We start from the raw sequence: 15,085 nt of genomic DNA on the forward strand, positions 1-15,085 counted from the left end.
ATATCGTATTTTGCATTAATTCAAAATCGTAAATACAAGAACTTTCTGACTAATGTATAAAGTTTCTTGTATTTAAACGCTCCACACACACACACACACACACACACACACACACACGTCCGATGGGCCTAACGACATCCAATAAAATCTAAATTAGTCTTATAGATTCTGCAGGAAACACTTCAGGGTAAAAAAAAAAAATAAATAAGTAAATAAATAAAATATATATATTCAACAATATTTTTTTCCCTTCCTTCAGTGTAAAATTTCTTACGAGTCCCAGTTTTGTTTCCGTGTGTGTGTGTGTGTGTGTGTGTGTGTGTGTGTGTGTGTGTGTGTGTGTGTGTGTGTGTGTTTACGTGAATGCTTAGGAGAGAACACACGTGAAGTCGCAATAATAATAATAATAATAATAATAATAATAATAATAATAATAATAATAATAATAATAATAATAATCCCAGGTATATTGTACAGGTATATTGTACAGGTGCACGGCGTGAACAAGTACAAAAAAAAAAAACAAGAACAACAAGAGCAAGAACAGACCACGAAAAGAAAAGAACAAGAAAATAACAAGAAAAGAACAAGAACAAGAACAAGAAGGCGATGACGTCATAGAAGAAGAAGAAATAAAGAAAGAGAAGAAAAAGAAGAATGAACAACTAGAGGAGAAGGAAGAAAACGAGAAAGAGAAAAATAACCAAAGACACGACAAAATAAACAAACGTAACAAATAAATAAGGAGGTCCACAGGTGACACAATTCTCACCTGTGTCTTCAAAGCTCATTAATGGAAGCGCGGGGTAAAGGTAAGAGTGTTATTACCAACATTTAAGCACATTAACCAAAGCAAATCAACAAAATGGTCACGAGTAAGTGTGTGTGTGTGTGTGTGTGTGTGTGTGTGTGTGTGTGTGTGTGTGTGTCACGCGTAGAGGGTAACACTCTGTGTTAAATGTGGATGCCGAGAAGTGCCTCAGTAGCCACTGCTCCAGCTGAGGGACGTTCTCCTCCAGAGGCTGCATGGGAATAGCTGCAGGCCGACCCGGAACGTCGTGGGCGTCGCCGTCCGTCACTCCCACACCGGCTGTTACGGCAGATGGATTGGGAAAGTCTTGGTGGATGAGGCCAAGGTCCTTGCAGGTGGTGAATGATAGGTACAAGCGCTCCACGTTCTCCACAAAGTGCACATCCTGGACCGTAGTGTGGCTCGGGAGGCTGATGCGGCAGGCAGCTGCCCCCCAGACTGGAGAGCGGTATTCTGGCGAGGTCTCGTATGCCAGCCCGACGCTGTAGCAGCGCAGGCCGGAGACCAAGCAAGGACATGAGTTTGGGGCCGGCGACACACACCTGTGCTCCTGTGTCTGCGACCGCTGTCACTGTAGTCTCAGTCCTCCCGGCTTTCAGGGTGACACTCGGCTTTCAGGGTGACACTCGCCTGTAGTAGGGGTTCTGGCGCCGCTGCCACGCCGCCCACAGTGACGCTGTTTATAGCCATATCTTGTGTCTTCGCTGCCCAACACACCTTCTTCACGTGTCCCCTCTTGCCACACGACTTGCATATCTGGTTTCGTGCCGGGCAGGGTGCTTTTCCATGCTTTTCCCCGCAATAGTAACAGCACTTACTGGGCGGGCCGCTTGACTCGGGTGCACACAGGCCGGCGGGGTTTGGGGCCACGCTGGCGGTAACTGGCAACTAGAGGCTCCTCGGTGACGTCATCCGCCGTGACTTCAGCTCCCGCCACAGCATGGTCCCGCTCACATTGTCCACCAAAAGTGGCGTTGCGTCTCGCCGCCTCAAACGATGCACAGAACTCTCTTAGACTATCAATGTCACTGAATGTACTGCACTTTCTGTACACCTCTTGCCTTAAACACTGGTCACTAAGGCCGACCATCACCTTCCTCAGCAGCATGTACTCTGATAGGTCGCTATCACACCTGGGACACTGGAAACCACAGTCTGCCACCTGAGTACATCGGGTCATATAAACACTGACCGACTCACCGCCCGCCTGACGCGCGTTGAAGAAATAGTACCACTTCACTGCTTGGTTCGATGACTGCTGCACAATCTTGCCTATAGCGTCCAGAGCCTCCTTCGGCGTCAGCGCCTCCCACTGTCCTGTGTTATACCTTGCATCCAGCGTGCATTGCAGGGCGGGAACACACAGCAGGCGGATGTGCAGCACTGCCTCCTGGTCAGGCCATCTGGCCAGCCTCAACCAGGATTCCACTGATCAACGCCACGACCTGAAGCTGGCCGACGTCATTTCCACAGCACATTTCTCAGGTGTGGTGGTGGCGGTGGCGGTGGCGGGCGGTTTACCGCCCGACGCTTGGCGGGCAGTGGACAGGGAAGCCATGCCCGCTTGAAGCAACGTGAAAGCGTCTTCCATCGACAGCGGGGGCCTGGCAGGCAGCCTGGCCCTCGCCTGCCTGCTGCCACTCGGGGAGAACCTGGGGTGCCTTGAAGACGCCATTTCACTGCGCCATAAAGGGTGCTTGAGAAACACAGGGACCGTCTTCATGTCTTTACTGGTGAGTCAACTAAGGTACAGGTCCGACACGCCCTCACAGCTAGGCGACTACCCAGAATACTCAGTGGCGCCAAGCTGGGGAAAGCAAGATTTCCCACGCTGCTCCCAAGATGCCAGAGGTCGGCATCCTACAATGTATTAAAGTTGCTTTCGGCGATGTATGAACCTTGATGTCGCCGTGATGTCCATAAGACTATCTATCAGCCACACCTCTTAGTACAGAATGGGACTAGATGGATACACTTCTCAACCAAAAACCCTTCTATAATTAACATGCCTCCCACCAAGTGCTTCAGAGGGTCCCATCTCTCTCTCTCTCTCTCTCTCTCTGCAAAAATTGAGTGTTTGATGATGTTAAGAATATGAGACAGGTGTTGGGGAAGAGATAGTAGGTGTGTGTGTGTGTGTGTGTGTGTGTGTGTGTGTGTGTGTGTTTTAGGATGTGTTTAGACAAGTGTGAGGGATAAACAGGTGTGTGTGAGGTTTGTGTGTGTCTACAAGTGTGTCTGAAGAGGTGTGAGGGACAAACACGTGTGTGAGAGGTATGTTTAAGGTGTTGGATAGGTATTGAAGACAGACAAGTGTGTAAGAGGCATCTTAGTGTGTTTTAAGGTGTGTTAGACAGGTGTGGAAAACAGACAGGTTATGTGAGAATAGTAAGTGCACACACACACACACACACACACACACACACACAAGGCAGCAGATGTGTTGGTCAGCCATGGACAATCAGAACAATATCAGTGCACCTCTGGGACTCTGCTTGCTTGTGTTTTGGAGGTCTTTCTTCTGCTTCACTTTTTTTTCCTTTTTTTGGGGGGAGTGGGAAGTTGTGAGAAACAGGCCCTTTTTTTTTTTTCTTAAGTTTTGTTCCCTCGTTCAAACTCAACAGAAACCCGCTGCTTTTTTTTCTATTTGTTTTTTCTTCCACCTGCCTCCTTACACTTCAAAAACAGTAACGCAGGTGATATGAGATTACAGACTGACAGGTGAACGTGTACAGGAAGCAAGGAAACTGACAGAATATGGCGAGGTAGTGACAGGTGAACGAGAGGTGATGCACGAAGGGAAATAACTGGCGAGAAGACAGAAGTATACAGAGGTGACTGGCATATGTGACGGAAGGCCAGGTGAGAAGAGGGCCGGACGAGAAGGTGAGTTAAGAAGGGATTAATATGCGAGACAGGTGTGAACAGAGATGACTAGCATATGTGGTGGAATGATAGGTGTGTAGGTGTGTGTGGGCAGTGGTGTGTGTGTGTGGAAAGGCTCAGGAGGGAGAGGGTGAAGAGCGGATCAGACAGGTACGCAAGAACGCCAAAATGCTCCTAAACACACAGGTAACCCCGAGTGTGGAGGACCTAATCCTCAGTCTCCACCATGCATACTAATTACCTCCTTACCTGTCCTCCTCCTCTACCTCCTTCTCCTCTTCCTCCTCCTCACTTCCCCCTTAAGCTTAAAGGTAACATGGGGAGGAGGAAGAAAGGAGAAAATAGACGTGGAATAATACTTGAGAGGATAGAAGACAATAAAGAGGACAAGGCGAATAAAAGAAAGAAATATGTAGCGAATTACGTGCGAAGGGAGGCATGGATAATAACTGGAATTAAAGGAAAATAAGGCAGAATAATGACACGAATAAGAACGTAAGTAATAAATGAGAGAGAGAGAGAGAGAGAGAGAGAGAGAGAGAGAGAGAGAGAGAGAGAGAGAGAGAGAGAGAGAGAGAGAGAGAGAGAGAGAGAGAGAGAGAGAGAGAGAGAGAGAGAGAGAGAGAGAGAGAGAGAGGTATCTTGAAGGTATTTTATTTCGAATCTCACCAATTGCTTGCTTACTTTCTCTCTCTCTCTCTCTCTCTCTACTTTCTTTACATTTTAATTTCATGAAGTCAATGTGTGTGTGTGTGTGTGTGTGTGTGTGTGTGTGTGTGTGTGTGTGTGTGTGTGTGTGTGTGTGTGTGTGTGTGTGTGTGTGTGACATGGAATGATTAATGAGCGACAAACACAGTGACAGAATAACTTTTCCGGCGAGGCGAGAGAATGACTAATGCTGACGTTCAGAAAGTAAACAAGGAGTAGTAGTAGTAGTAGTAGTAGTAGTAGTAGTAGTAGTAGTAGTAGTAGTAGTAGTAGTAGTAGCAGCAGCAGCAGAAACAAGTAATAATAGTATGTAGTTTAAGTAATTGCTATTGTTCTTGATATAACACCACCACCACCACCACCACCACCACCAACAACCTAACCACAAAATACACAAACACTCCCCTACTACACCCTACCCAACCTCAACTCAACCCAACACCATCAACTACCATCACCACCACCACAACCACTACCACCTCAACCATCACCACCATCACCACCACCACCTAATCCAGTAAGAGAGGAATGACTATGGTACCCAGACTCATAACCTAATGAGAGAGAGAGAGAGAGAGAGAGAGAGAGAGAGAGAGAGAGAGAGAGAGAGAGAGAGAGAGAGAGAGAGAGAGAGAGAGAGAGAGAGAGAGAGAGAGAGAGAGAGAGAGAGAGAGAGAGAGAGAGAGAGAGAGAGAGAGAGAGAGAGAGAGAACTAGAACAGATTTCCAGGTCGTCCCTCTCCCCTCCAGGGGCCAGATCCATGAAACAGGTTTCTACCTAACATCCTGTGATCGGGCAAATGGTATAACTCCGCTCTCACAGCAACCGCATTACAATCTCCAAGAAACGGTATCTACAAAGAATTTCTGTGGTTGGCGGGTGGAGGTTGCTAACCCCCTCAGCGTTCTCCTTGGCTGCCCGAGTGATACGTCACTGACTTGACGTCACATGCAAGGTATCCAATCCCAGGATGCTTTGTGTTATTGCAGAGGAAATCATACGGCATTGTTTACAAACTTTGATACAGCGTCACACACCCAATGTCACCACTCACCGCACGCAACTGTCCTCACGATGCTTTCATCATGGCTATTGAACCCCCTAAGAAAACAAGGAGACAATGATTCCCTGACACCAAGGCCTTGACCTTGGTGGAGGTGGTGTAGAATCGGGGTGCGGTGGACAGCAAAACTGACACCACAAAAGGGAGTCACGCGACATTGTTTACAAACTTTGATAAAGCAACCCCTTCTGCCCTTGGTACAGGGCTGCTCCTCCGAGACCAAGGACCACTTCCTGCTCCTTTGGCAGCGTGTCTACTCCTACCGCACTGCACTTCGCTACCCACTCTCCACCCTGCTGAGCATCACATCTCTCAACCTGCCCAGACTCAGCCATCTTCCCCTCATGGCAATTGCCTATCCTGAGGTCCAGAGGAAATTGAAGGACCTGCGACCCATGTCAAGAACAAGGGTGCTGCAGAACAGCGTCACACTGCAGACACTGGCGAGTTAATTGGTTATTCTTATCACATTTTGGTTGGCATAGTTGCAGACCGAGCATGGTGTGGTTGACACAGAAGAGGGGACAGAGAGCTATATGATTGTTATTACTGTGAGATTTACAAAAAATGGTGTGATGTCCTGCTGCAAGTAAGTGAAATCATGGCTTATGGTTCCAGCAGACACACAGAAGGGTATTCTTTTACTCCTTCACCAGTCTCAACATGGCTTTTCTTCTTCTCATCAGATACATTTTGTCATTCCAGACTAATTTGAACCCCACACTATACCAACTGCAAATTAATTATAATAATGACAGCAATTGTTAAACGGCTACATGTACACATTTTTTTTTTTTTTGAGAAGCAAGGTTATTTTAGATATTAGGTTAGGTTATATTATTTTGGTTTTGTTAGATTACTTTGGTAAGGTTACATCAGGTTTGATTAACATACTAATTCAGTGTAGGCCAAAAATAACAAAAAGCAAATAGTTTAGTTTCATGTGGAAAAGATAAACAGATGAAAGAGTAAAAATTTACCCACACTACCATATTTGATTCATATTTTGTCTTGATCTAATTGCTCATGGAATTTTAATTAACTGATGTTTTTGGGCATTGCTGAACATTGTTTTGAGTAATATGAACAAATTCCTCTGTATGACTTTCAGTTACATATTGGGAGAAAAAAAAAAGGTTTCTTTCTGGTCAGCCTTTTGGGACACATACTGCTGTAATAAATTTTATTTCTTGAACATTGGTTTTACTTTGTTGAGAAAGGAGGGTTAGGTTATGGTTAGGTTAGTTAGGTTAGGTGATTGTTTAGCAGTGCTTAAAACCCCTGCAGTTGTATAAAAAGAAGTTTGCTCTTGTGTACATGTTGTATTTCATTATTGGTGCTGTTACAAAATTTACCCATATAGTCAATAAACATAATCAAGAACCAACTAAGCAATGGATTATAAATAGGAGTATGTACAGTACCTCTGGCAGTCAGGTCTGAGACAGTGACCACTGCAGTGCTAGATAACATTATTGTGCTCTAATGCATTCATGATTTACACCAAGTTGATTTGGCTTTACATGTAAACTTCTAAGTGGGTGATAATTGCAACATTCATATCCATGCAGGTGGGGGCCCTCCAGATGAGACAACACACACTGCTGTGGAGTTGGTCATGCTGTGGATGTTGCCTCACACAACATTTGCAGGACTGCCATACCCTGAAAGTGATGGTGCCCACACTGCATAAGTAAACTAACAAAGGGCAAATTACATTTTGTAAATTAATGCTGTTTTTAAGTGCAGTACTGTAATGTAACAATAATTGTATTACAGCATCATCTTCCATGGGGCTGGCAGCATCATGTCCAACACTCATCTTCATGAATGTAGATATCTGCACATTTGCTCACCAACTCAGCAAAACCATGTGATAAACACAGACATGACTAGGTTGACTGCTAATTAAAAGAAAAATTTGTCAATAAAAACATCACTCAAAGAATACCAGCTTATTCTCTACCTGCAGTAATGACAGCTTTTTTTTTTTTTTTTTTTTCTCCAGAAGTGTCAGGGCCTCTAGGACCACAGCCTTCCACCAGCAGTAGTTGTTGGAGCCATCCAACCCTCTTCTGCTGGTGTCACTGGGTCCACAGGGGCCTCTGGATTTGACAATGGTGTATCATCTGCACTGGATGAGAACATCTTTGTTCAAATTATGCTCATTATAGATGACTACATGCAATGGTGAATAACATGTTAACATGTATTCAGTTGTGTCCTCCAGTACAATGAACACTGATTATACAACTCCTGCCACTAAGTCTGTTGTTCTTGCTACTTTGACCTAATTTTTTATTTTATTTTTTTATTATATTTATTATTTTTTTTTGAGGAATACATCTCTGAGGCATATAAAGTGTTGATTCCATAAGTGCATCACACCACCAGCCTGGGTACAGTATAGCAGAAAGGTCCAAGGAGCAAATGAGGTAAAAGGACACAGCAAGATAGCATGACATGTAACTTGAAATACCACTTACTTTGTAACTTGAGGTGTAGTCATGTTTGCTTCTAAACTGTATTTCAGATGGCCACTCAGACTTGGAAGTTCTCTCTCAAGCACAGGAAACCCAACAGCAGATTAGTCTGAGTATGGACGAGCTGGTGATGGTGCAGCTGGCTGTACAAAACATGTCCCAGGCACTTTTGACAATCTGTTGAAGTGCAGAGGAACATTGTGCATTCATTGCAGCAGTTGGTAACACTTACTGAGCACTTCATTAATGCCAACACCACCCACCAATAATTTATAGCATTTTAATGTTTACCTTTATTAAGTTTACCTTTATTAAGTTAAGTTATAAGACTAAGTTATCAAATTAAGTTATATTAAGCAATATTTCTTTTCTGTAGAATTAAGTTGTAGCAATTCTATCATTAACCTCGAGCAGCATGTTAATGTTAGTGCAATATAATACCAAACTTCACTGTGATACCTACAATGCTTCTGTGTTACTTAAAATACAAAAGTAAGATTAGTGTTTTGTGGTGACCTGCTGGTGGACATTTCTGTAAATAAGTTTATTTACTTTTTTTTTTTTTCAGGATGTGAACTATACTCATATATGTTATATTTTTCTTTTTCTTGCAAAGACTTTGGTAATTGGTAATTTTATTTTATTTTTAAATAAATCTACAGCACTTTTTTATCTATTTGTGTTATTCATACCTAATACTTGCAAGCCACTTAAGTATTTGATGAATTTAAATGTTGCACTGATCTCTTTCATTTAGTATGCAGTGATACATGGAAAACCATTATTTCACTCATTACATGATTACTGACCTCACTTCCTTACTTCAGTACTGGAAGAAGTTTTGTATGATTTCTTGCTACACAATTCTGCCTGAAGCACACTGACCCCTCTACAGCACGGCAGGGTTGGTATCAGCATGGGGCACTGCTTCATCCTCAAGAGGTGGTAGCTGTAAGCAGACTTTTGTGAGGGTCTGAGAGGTCTAGGGACTGGAACCTAACTGTTCCATTTGTTTAAAGTTTATATTGTAGAGGAACAGTCATGTAGTTTGACATTTTAGCATTCTGATGATCTAAAACTAGCCCAAACCATAATGACTTTCAGACATCTTTGTAGGAAAAAAAAAAAAAAAAATGTTTATTTTTGTTAAATGATGGTACATTTCTGACAAATTTCATTACCCCAACAACAAGTGTAAGAACATTCATGACTGTACTCGGTTAAATCTAATGTCCATGATACAGATATATCCTGTCAACTACCAGAAAAAATAGTGACAAGTACATATGTCATCAGGAACTTGATGCAGCAGTTGTGTAGGAGCAGGCAAGTATTAATTATTTTGACCACACTTGATGGGTCTGTACTGCAAGCCGCCTCCACAAGAGTGCAGGCACCTGTGAAAAGTGAGATTTCATACTACAAGAGGATTCATTACTTATAAAGGAGTATATCAAGTGTTCATTTATAACTAATGTCAAGGCTTATCACACTATGTTTTCTTATGCAATACCAGTAACCATGTGCAGTCACATGAAAATCAATAAAATACATGGTTGGGTAAACATGTGATGCAATAATGCTATATACCTGGCAATCTGGAGCAGTAGCTGAGGATCACTCCACTTGCATCACAAACACGTTGGATGTTCAGAGGGAGTGATACCTTTTCCAGTTCAAGTAGAGGGCCTCATCCACACTTTGCTCCTTCATGGCAATGTGGCTGCCTGTGCACACAAAAGAAACTATTACATGATCATGTTACACAGTAGCTACATATGTCCATCATTAATATATATATATATATATATATATATATATATATATATATATATATATATATATATATATATATATATATATATATATATATATATATATATATATATACATAAAATATGAAAACTTTTTAATGCTTAACAGGAACTTGAGGCTGTGAGATACCTTTCACTCAAAGGAAACACCGATGAAGTGATAGATTATAACAACAGCACTAAATTTAAAATAAAATACATTATTGTTAATCTTACCATCAATGGCCCCAATAACCGTTAGGAAATTTTTAATCCTGAAGAACTGGTGTGCAGTTCTCCTTTGATCAAGGTGTGTTGGAGGCATCTTGATTTCCTGCACTGACTTATCACTCAACACGGTGCACACACACACTTGAAGACCCCTGCTGACACTTGCTTGCATAGGTCCTGAAAGCAGATTATAAGCCATTAGTTTTCATTTTATTTATTTATTTATTTTAAATAAGATATATGTTTCTGCTGTAAGAGAGAGAGAGAGAGAGAGAAAAAAAAAAAAAACAGCAGCAATGTAATGTGATCCTTGTAGCTGTAGTACAGTGTTGTTTCCATGAGTGCAGCCGTATTCACGCACACATTACATCTGTCAACTTTTTTTGCCAGCAGTATAATAAATCAAGTTATCCTCAAGACAGTGATAGAAACATGTCAGAAATAAACCTACAAGTCTAGAAATATTTGTACACATGAATAATAATGTGGTGTGTGAGGAAGGGACAGCCCCAGGGGTACTTGACAGCAGGTTTAGTAAGGTTAGCATCATCCCTCCTTATCAATTATGCACTCACATATTTTGACACTATTAACTAATCTTGGCATGTTCCTAACACTGGATTACAACTTTATAAACTGTGGCATGCAGCAGGTTGACTTTTATGCCTTTTATCCTTGAAAGTCAGCCACACTTAAGTATTATTCACCACACTGAACATCAGTTTATTCACCTACAAAAGTTATTTATGGGATATTATGCAATTTGTTTACACAAAAAGTAGTGGTAATTGTTTGGAGTCCTCTCTTGTCCTTATTACACGTCTATCCTCTTCCATTCTTTCACATATACAGTACCTCTTGATAAACCTGAAACATATATGTACCCCCCATCCTTCAGGGGTGTTCCACAGGTTATGCTAACTTATAGTAGTGTCCTTAAGGGTGGGTCTAGCCCCTGTGGTTATGTTGGATTAGGTAATGTTTCTTATAAAAGTGTACGGTGACTAACCTAATCTCTGGGGGCCTTCGCCCATCCCTTGGACTCCCTGAAGGGGCAGGGGCACTTCTTCCTCGCCTTAAAGTTACGTTTTATGTGTATCTAAAGGTATATGCGAAGAATGTAAGAGAATAGACCATTAATAAGGTCAGGGAAAGGGATCCCTGATAACTTCCACAACAGCCAGCCCCTGTGCTGAAGCATGCAACACCAGTATCATCTTACCAGCAGTGTCTCCAATGACGTTTTGGAAGGGCCCACTGGCAAACAGTCTCTGGGCCAGCAGAACCTGGGTGTGAGTTGGTAATGCCTGGCTATGCCTTGTCCTTCTCTCCAGCTGAGGCTGCATCTCCTCAAACAAGAGGTTTAGTAGGTCTGCCGCGGGAAGCGATATTTGATCATGAGCTCATTATCACTCAATGCCAAGGGGGTCGTGGCGATCCTGAAAGCGCCTTTCTTGCCTCAAGGCACGAACGTGGTAGTATGTTAAGAAAATATCCAATATATGCACAAGAAACGACGAAAACAATACGTAATCACAGTACACACTTGTTGGTGGGCGGGGGAATGGGGAGTGCGCACGTGTGGGACAAATCAACCTCTTCATTTGTTTTCAGTGTTTCCATGCAAGATTTCACTTTATGCATCACAAAACCATGCTTCCTTGCTAGTAAAGCTTGTAAACAATTAAAAAAAAGTTATTTTGTGCACATAAATATTTATATAAGAGTTTTTCAGGCGAGGTGGAGTTAACCTACATCATCTCAGTAGGTTGTAACTTACCAACCTTGCTACCAGTGTTGCCACTGGACAAAACAGAAATATCCAAGACATCTCATTCAAAATCTCCAAGATCGACTTAAAATATCCACGGTACATGAAACTAATTTTTCTTACATGAACATGAGAACACAAATGTAGCTTCTTTAACTCACCTCTCATACAGCAGAATATTATTGTACATAAACTTGTGTTCCTTCCTCGCTACCACTGGCAACCTCCGTGTCATCAGCAGGATACAGCGTTGCCTGTTGGCTGCTGCTACACTTGGTCCCATATCGCTGACGAATTTTGCCATTTTTCATGTCACTTATGGGATCTTTTGGTTTCCATTCAAAGCAGGGAACTTCTTGTCGATGCTTTTATCTTTTTCATAGACATTTTCTGGGCAACCTCACACTTTGGGAACATTTTCTTTACCAACTCACTCAGATGTTCAGCCTGATGAAAGGGCATTCCGTGTTCAGCCATGAATGCAGAAAGTAACAACTCTGCAGTAGCTACTTCGTCTTGAGGATCTTCTGCAGTTTTTTTCTTTGAAAAAAATTGTTGCATTTTTATGCTATTTTTTTTTTGCTGCCAGGTTTTTTTGTGTGCTTAGACGATGACTTATGGTTTAATAGCCCACTTCTATTTGTGTTACGAAATTTACAATCGCATACACTGCATAAAGCAACATATTTGTCATTTGCATCTGGTTTAAGCCACTCTTTGAATTCTGGGTCATTCAGCCATTCCGCATTAAATCCTTGGTGATACCATGGTTTTCTTTTCTTTTTAGGGGGGTGTATTACATCCACTAGTGCTGGGAATGGGATTCTCTGTCACTATTATCACTGCAACTCATTGTTAATGAGTGAAACCAAACGCGCAGCTGTAGACCTGTGACTAGCGGTAGGTAGCGGGCGGGAGACTGATCTGGTACGGGAGTCACAGGACGCGTCCAGTGGGGTCTGTCCTAGGAAGAGACACGTACGGTACGAGTTAAGCACGGGTATATTGCGTCTGGCGGGTCTCTCCGAGGAACGAACAGGAACGGTACTTGTTGGTCAGGGATAACCGGGTTGTGCTAATACTTTATCATATACAAATATTCCATACTAATTACTAAAACTTAGATATTTTCGATTTCATTCATCTGGATGTTTAAAAAATTCAAGATACTGGCGATTCTTCGAATAAATACCCAAGAAACCCAAGACAGGAGACGAAAACCCAAGATCTTGTATAAAAACTCAAGCTGTGACAACCCTGCTTGCTACTATGGCAACACCAACCTCTTATGCGTTCGTGGATACCATATGGCGGTCCGAGGTTGATAATGGGCGCTGATCGCAGTTTGTTAAAAGTAGCAACCGTTTCGTGGATCTGGCCCCTGGATGCTTAAGAGAGAGAGAGAGAGAGAGAGAGAGAGAGAGAGGAGAGAGAGAGAGAGAGAGAGAGAGAGAGAGAGAGGGAGAGGGAGAAGGTGATGGGGAGAGTAAGAGGGGAAGGTGAGAATGTCAGTCAGGTGATGTTTAGGTAAATGGAAGGTGATAGGGAAAGATTACGGTGTTTGTGAAAAGAAAGATAAGAAAAAGTGAGAGAGAGAGAGAGAGAGAGAGAGAGAGAGAGAGAGAGAGAGAGAGAGAGAGAGAGAGAGAGAGAGAGAGAGAGAGAGATGACAGCTAGGTTATGTCAAGGAAATATGGAAGAGAAATGACGAAGAGTGAAGGAAATTTGAGCGACACACAGCAAATGTACGAGGGAAAATATAAAAGAAGAAATGAGGAAGAGAAAAAAATGAAGAACTATATAAAAAAAAACAGACGAGAAATAAGTGAGAAAGGAAAGAAGTGAGGGAAAGATGTAATATTAAGGCGAACACACACACACACACACATCAGACAAACCAACAAGAATTGAATGAACCGTCCACCATCAACATCATCATCATCAGCACATTATCACAGCACAGCCATCACAGTCGCATCACCTTCAAATCACCACCTCCCCCTTTCTCCTCCTCCCTCTCCCTCCTCTCTGCTCTCCCCACCTTCAATTTTTGAGAGAGAGAGAGAGAGAGAGAGAGAGAGAGGAGAGAGAGAGAGAGAGAGAGAGAGAGAGAGAGAGAGAGAGAGAGAGAGATCGTATCAGTATGTTTCCCCCAACCCCCCGACAAAATTACCCAGGTGAAGAAAAAATGGGAAACAAAAACAAGGGTCAGCTGGAGGAAAAGGGAGGAAAAGGGAGGAAAGGTAAGGGGAATAGGAGAAGGGAAGAAGGGAGTAGGAATGGTGAAAGAGGGAGGGGGTGACAGGAAAGGGCTCACATATTAGTTTCCTGCTGTCATGGTGATTCTCTCTCTCTCTCTCTCTCTCTCTCTCTCTCTCTCTCTCTCTCTCTCTCTCTCTCTCTCTCTCTCCTCTCTCTCTCTCTCTCTCTCCTTGCAAAACTTAATGGACTGTCATAGCATCATTAGCACTCAAAGGATTAACAGGTAAAATATATAAATTCTATCTTTCTTTTCTTCTCTCTCTATTAACCCAAACATTTTTTTTTTTTTTTGCAATAGTATCCAGAATTACCAAAGAATACCCATACCAATAAAATATATAAACTTTGTAATGAATCAACCTTTCCCCTTGAGTAATTACAAACGTGACAAAAGCCAAACACACACCAAACAACACAAGATAAAGAGTTGTGATTGGTCTTCCCTCTGAGTGTTACCACCTCCAGGCAAGACGAGACCAGACCCAGGCCCCCAGGAAGCAACACAAGGCAGGCTATACACACCACTGAATCACGCAGCTACGGACGTACTGCACCAGCCAATCAGCGCTCACTTTACAAACACTCCTTGCATCGTATCCTCCCTCCTCCATTTCTAATTCGACTCTTTACTTTCCTCCATTCCTCTAACCTGTTTCCTCCCTCTCTCTCCCTCCCTTCAGCCTTCTGTTTCCTTTCTTTCCCTATCCATGTCCTCTTTTTTTTTTCTCTCTCTCTCTCTCTTCCTTCTTCCTAACTTTTCCTCCTCTTTCCAGTTTCCTTTCCCCTTCATCTTTCCCTCTCTTCTTTCCTCTCTTTTCTCCTCACCTACCTCTCCTCTGAATACACGAAAGAAGTGAGAATGAAAAGAGAAGAAAAGAGAAGAGAGGAAGGGGAGAGAAGTATTGGACTAGTAGTAGTAGTAGTAGTAGTAGTAGTAGTAGTAGTAGTAGTAGGAGGAGGAGGAGGAGGAGGAGGAGGAGGAGGAGGAGGAAATGAAGGAAAGAGGGAAGGAAAGAGAGCAGAGAGGGAGAAAAGGGAGAAAAATGAAAGAAGGAGGAGGAGGAGGAGGAGGAGGAG

The 15,085-nt window shown here is 42.7% G+C and overlaps 1 protein-coding gene across 2 annotated transcripts; it reads right to left on the reverse strand.

Moving 5' to 3' along the window:
- Positions 1 to 9,236: 9,236 nt before the first annotated feature.
- LOC135098790 (putative nuclease HARBI1) lies at positions 9,237 to 12,857 on the reverse strand. Of its 2 annotated transcripts, XR_010267386.1 has the most exons (5): positions 11,522 to 12,855; positions 11,198 to 11,347; positions 9,982 to 10,152; positions 9,542 to 9,678; positions 9,237 to 9,348 (listed from the first exon to the last, which is right to left on the reverse strand). XR_010267386.1 is itself a non-coding variant. In XM_064001189.1 (4 exons), the coding sequence occupies exons 1-4, from the start codon at positions 11,577 to 11,579 to the stop codon at positions 9,602 to 9,604; spliced, it is 456 nt and encodes a 151-aa protein (XP_063857259.1). In that variant the 5' UTR covers positions 11,580 to 12,857; the 3' UTR covers positions 9,383 to 9,601. The 2 variants fall into 2 exon arrangements, 1 of the variants encoding a protein (XP_063857259.1); XM_064001189.1 differs by lacking the exon at positions 9,237 to 9,348 and having other exon boundaries at positions 9,383 to 9,678; positions 11,522 to 12,857.
- Between the last annotated feature and the right edge of the window lie 2,228 nt (positions 12,858 to 15,085).

Source organism: Scylla paramamosain, unplaced genomic scaffold, assembly GCF_035594125.1.
Source record: "Scylla paramamosain isolate STU-SP2022 unplaced genomic scaffold, ASM3559412v1 Contig81, whole genome shotgun sequence".
Lineage (NCBI taxonomy): Eukaryota > Metazoa > Arthropoda > Malacostraca > Decapoda > Portunidae > Scylla > Scylla paramamosain.

What these genes read in the sequence shown, in the direction of transcription:
- LOC135098790 (XM_064001189.1), bottom strand. Translation starts at nt 11,579, where the DNA reads ATGAAGAGGTTGATTTGTCCCACACGTGCGCACTCCCCATTCCCCCGC. An exon ending in ATTCCCCCGCCCACCAACAA is followed by an intron (nt 11,348 to 11,521) that starts GTGTGTACTGTG and finishes TTCCCGCGGCAG; the next exon opens with ACCTACTAAACCTCTTGTTT. An exon ending in CGTCATTGGAGACACTGCTG is followed by an intron (nt 10,153 to 11,197) that starts GTAAGATGATAC and finishes ATCTGCTTTCAG; the next exon opens with GACCTATGCAAGCAAGTGTC.